This window comes from Mus caroli, chromosome 6, assembly GCF_900094665.2.
Source record: "Mus caroli chromosome 6, CAROLI_EIJ_v1.1, whole genome shotgun sequence".
NCBI classification, from domain to species: Eukaryota; Metazoa; Chordata; class Mammalia; order Rodentia; family Muridae; genus Mus; species Mus caroli.
Genome location: NC_034575.1, coordinates 125350468 through 125355508, shown reverse-complemented (window position 1 = coordinate 125355508; position 5041 = coordinate 125350468). Strand labels below are relative to the sequence as shown.

General features: G+C 37.1%; 1 protein-coding gene across 1 annotated transcript in view; it reads left to right on the top strand.

Moving 5' to 3' along the window:
• Window positions 1-610: 610 nt before the first annotated feature.
• LOC110296751 (early activation antigen CD69) overlaps window positions 611-5041 on the top strand; it is an 8083-nt gene continuing 3652 nt past the window's right edge. Inside the window, exons 1-2 of the mRNA XM_021165516.1 lie at window positions 611-758; window positions 4505-4627. Coding sequence (XP_021021175.1) covers window positions 695-758; window positions 4505-4627 — 187 coding nt within the window. The 5' untranslated portion in view covers window positions 611-694. The remainder of the gene's footprint in view (window positions 759-4504; window positions 4628-5041) is intronic.

Below are 5041 nucleotides of genomic sequence, written 5' to 3'. Positions count from 1 at the left end.
ACTAGTCTCTGGGGAAAAAAGAAGTGAATGTCACACTTTTAAAATCCATAATTAACTAAATAAAACTTGTCCAATTGAGAGAGAGGGAGAGAGAGAGAGAGTCACAAAGATAGAGATTTTAAAATCCCTACTCAACAGTACATCTTCTGGCCACCAACAGCCCATTACATAATGGTACATAATGGGTATTCAATAAATGCCTGTACCTGCTTACATATACAAAGAAACCAATGCAAAGGATTTCGGGAAAAAGTTTTACTCTCTCTTCCAGTGCTTTTCCATGTCAAATACAGCAATCTCGAACTTTTAGCTCCTTGTTTAGATTATACCATTTCCTAAGTTATTTGTGTTTTCTAAAACTTTGTGGAAGGTTGTCTTTGATTCTGGGAAAATCCCATTTATCTCTCCCTCTTGACGCTACAGTTGTGAGAAAGCACATTTCAGACAGCAGGGAAAACCCGCAGCTCACCACAACAACACACGGTGAAGTGTCTAGGCCGCTGGAGCATAAATTAAAGAGAACTGGCTGAGTTGAGTGAGTACAGGGTAGGAGGAAGGGGTGGAGCCTGCCTAATCGAGTATAAAGGCTGAAATCTTCAGAGATCAAGACACTGAACAAGACAGCTCCAGCTACATCTCTCCGTGGACCACTTGAGACTCGCCAGGGACCTTGAGGGGAAAAAATTTTTAAAGGATGGATTCTGAAGACTGTTCTATAACGGAAAATAGCTCTTCACGTCTGGAGAGAGGGCAGAAGGGTAAGTCATGTGATTTCTTACATTCTGGAAAGGTCTCTACATTTGATGTGTGGAGTAGAGCGGAGAATGGAGAGATTGTCAGAGGACTTGGTTATGTTCTGTTTGAGAAACTGGGCATAGGTAAATACCTCTCTAGCTATGAATAGACAAGATGCTTGTATGAGAGAGAGCTATATGAATTTCAGATGATCTTGAAAGATGATCTTGACTTTTCCTTTGAATAGATTTGTATCATCTCAACTCTTGGATTTAAATGATAAATTGCCTGCCTTGACCTAGTTATTCTCTATAGTTTTCCCATAACCACCTGTGCATCATCAGTAACTTTTATCCTTTTCTTTATGAAGAACTCTGTTTTTCACATGAAGAGTTACATTCTTGCTCTTTCCTTATACGTTTGCCTGCTTTCTGTGTGTATTCCCTCATTAGTGTTCTCCTCATGAATCCTCCAGTGGTTGGCAGCATTCGGGTCTCCAGGCTCAGAGAAAACGGCATCACACACACCTGAACATGTGCAGTGTCATATGGTGATTCATTAGAATGTAACCCTGTCATTAAAATGTCATCTTCTGCAGAGACCTATGGAATCTCCTCCTTACATTTTGTTCTGTCTCGCTCCTCCAATGAATCACTTCAAATTCTATGGCTATATATGTTTCTTCCGTTTTACAAAAACATGATCACCCTTCACATTTCTGTCTCTTCTGTCTGTTTCTATCTGAGTTGTAAGGAGCCCTCCAGCACTTAGCACTTGGGAATGAGAGTTATTTGAAAGCCCGAGCGATCCAGTTAATAAAGGGATATGCTATGACCAACACCGCCAAGATAGTTGGTGAGGAACGAATTATTTTTCTGAGTTTCTCTGTCAAGTTGGCTTGTTGTGTAAAAAAATAAAAAATAAAAAAAATTTTAAAAAGTCTCAGTTACCTTTAAAATCTCACCCCTTGCTTGAGAGCATGAAGTCAGAAACATAGATATAAAGTCTACAGTATTCATTTTTAGATACCTAAGCAACCCATACCTATATGTCTCACTTAAAAATATTTTAAAAAGCAGATAATAATGAAACTATAATAAATAGTGGAATAAAGGAATGACCAAATGCAGAAATTACTGACCTGGCCTGGGGTCAGCTCCATTTACCTTTGTATATTTAACCTATGTTCTCACGGCTGTGACCTTAGCAACACAGCAGCAGTGGAATCAACAGGCTCCTCCTTGGGTGACTGAAAGTTGGTAAATAGGTGGATCTGTTTTCATGCTCTCCATTAATGCACAGGCCTCAGGAGTGTGCTGTTAGGGGGGGATGTTTTGTTGCCTAGGTGACAAGTTGAACTGTGGTTAGCCATGACCCTTGGTGATGGAAATAAACTGTCACGTGGCAGTTGGTCTACATAGTCTACCCACCAGGTGGGTCAATGGGCTGAGTGAACTAGTTGAGGTCTACGGTTGCTTTGGATGTGGGTATGTTTGCTGTGCAGTCAGAGATATTGATAAATTGAGTCCAAGCAATGTGACTATCATATGTTGAAAAACGAAACTAGACCAGTCTCTGAACCTATTACTCAAGCTACAAAGACTGCCTCTGGAGATAATTGTGTGAGTGTGAAAAGAAAGGCAGGGGAAAACAGACCTAGGCAGGATCGATAAAGGCTTCTCTTAGAAGACTTGAAATCAGATTTTCACCAAGAAAAAGAAAATCCTACAAAATGTACAAGTTGGTGATACTAGCCATGTGATGTCTTCTCGCCAAGCTTATCTGGAACAAACTGTTTTAAGAAAAAAAAAAACCCACAAATTCCAAGATACAGTCTACAGAAATAATCTTGTAATTATAAAAGGTCATCTACAATGGAAAGTTAAGTGTTTTTATAATGAGAAAAGATTTGACATAACTTTTCACCTTGTAGCCAAAGGCTTCAAGCTCACAATCCTTTGACACTAGACTCCTAAGTGTTGGGATTACAACTGTGGAGACCGATTTTCACTGTTAATTATAATCTTATTCAAGGAGCCATTTTGTATTAAAGCTTCCATGAGCATTAAAAAATTCACACTGAAGAATTTGGGAACATACAAGGGCATCTAGTGGGGCCATACTGTTTTGAATCATGAGGGTTCACCCTGTAAAAACAAAATCTAAAATCTAAAGCCAAAAATTGACTTTCCCTATGCAGTCACCTATTTACAGGCTAGGACAGGCATATTTCTATCTATCCAAATCCTGATACAGAAACATTTATTAGTTAAAGGTAACTGTGACTTTCTTCAACTTTTATACAGTCAGTTAAATGGGGGGGGGGGGGATCTGTTCAATATGTTTTATAGCATTGTTACTTTTCACTTATTATTTTAATCCATCTTAGAAAATATAATGTTTCACTGTTCATTCTTACATTATCACTTTAACTGTGCTATAATTTATATGCAATTAATGAACACACCATAGGAGTGCGGTGTAAGGACTCAACAAATGTATAGCCACAATTCCCATCAATACTTGAATATTCCCATGACTCTAGGGCACTCTGTAGGTGCCATTGTCACAAGCATAAATGCAAACCCTTGTCTTACATTTGACACCACACCTTATTTTGTCTAAAGTGCCAGTTACATGGAAATACATAATATGTAATCTTTAATGAATATACTGTTTTCATTTAACATTATTTTTTAAGATTTATCATATGGTGTGCATCAGGACTTTATTTTAATTGCTAGAATTATTTTCTTTTGTGGAAATACCAAAATGTGTTTATTCATTCTCATGCTGACAGGTATTTGGATTATTTTCAGGACTTGGTCTTAGTGATGATAATTCTATGAATATTGTTACGCAAGGCATTTTAAAAACATGGGTTATTTTTAGAGGTGGTGGTGGTGGTGGTGTGTGTGTGTAGGACTGTCTGGATCTTACAGTAGTATATGTATAACAATGACTTTTACTTATGTCTGTGGAAGTGTAGGTCATGTGTGTACAGGTGTCTTCAAAAGCCAGAAGAGGGCACTGGAACCTTCAGAGCTATAGTGACAGATGGTTGTGAGCCACCTGATGTGGGTTCTGGGAACCAAACACTGGTCCTCTACAAAAACAGTACATGCTCTCAAACACTGAGGCATCTCTTCAGCCCCTGTGTGTTCATAACAATGTAAAAAATTATTTCCAAGGTATTTTTCCAGGTTAGTCTCTTAGCATTAATATATGAAAGTTTGCTGCACTGGTATTACCAAGAAACAAAATCAAGTTTTCAATTTTTTAAATTTTATCCTACTTTTGGATATTTATGCATAAATTCTCATTGAAAACATTTATTCTGAGCATTCCATCTCCCATAAACAGTAGCTAACTCCAAGGAGACTAGGGAACTACAGCCAGGATACTCTTTTTATATGTCTCCTATAGCAAGTGGGTGCTTAGAAGTCTTAAATAATGATATGCTTGAATTTTTCATAACTATGAAATATACCCATTATACCTACTAAATACATATATAAATTATATATTTATGCATATATACATACATACATATATAGTGAAGATACCTATTAAGTCAGCATTTTATTTGCCTTGCCTTATCTCTAGCCAACAAGACATTTTCCAAATGCACTCAGAATTTGGTAAAATTGACTATTAATATTTTTTATTAGTGGAACAACACATTACTATGCTTAATTTTATATTCCTCAAGAAATATCAACTGCTCCATCTAACAGCCTGAATTCACCCCACTTCTCTCCCTTTTCAGACCATGGCACCAGTATACATTTTGAGGAGCATCATGAAGGATCCATTCAAGTTTCTATCCCTTGGGCTGTGTTAATAGTGGTCCTCATCACGTCCTTAATAATAGCTCTCGTTGCCCTAAATGGTGAGTCTATACTTATGAGTTCTCTCAAAGCTGGCTAGCAGTAAGCACTCACATATGGCTGAAATGAATGGGTCTTAGCTTGATCTAGTTTATCAGATAACTTTATCACTTAACTGATCAACTAGATCTGATCCAGTTAATCAGATCTTCTGATTGACTTAGAAACATCTCAGACACATAACTGGTCAGTTTTATGATCCGCATGAAATACACTCCATGCTCCCTGAATGACAGCTACAACAATTTTAGAAATATTTAAAGTGTCTGACTTATACATTGTGTAGGGTGACCACATTTACATCTACAAGAAAGGGAGCTTTTATATACCATGTATATGTATATGTATATGTATATGTATATGTATATGTATATGTATATGTATATGTATATGTATATGTATATGTATATGTATAT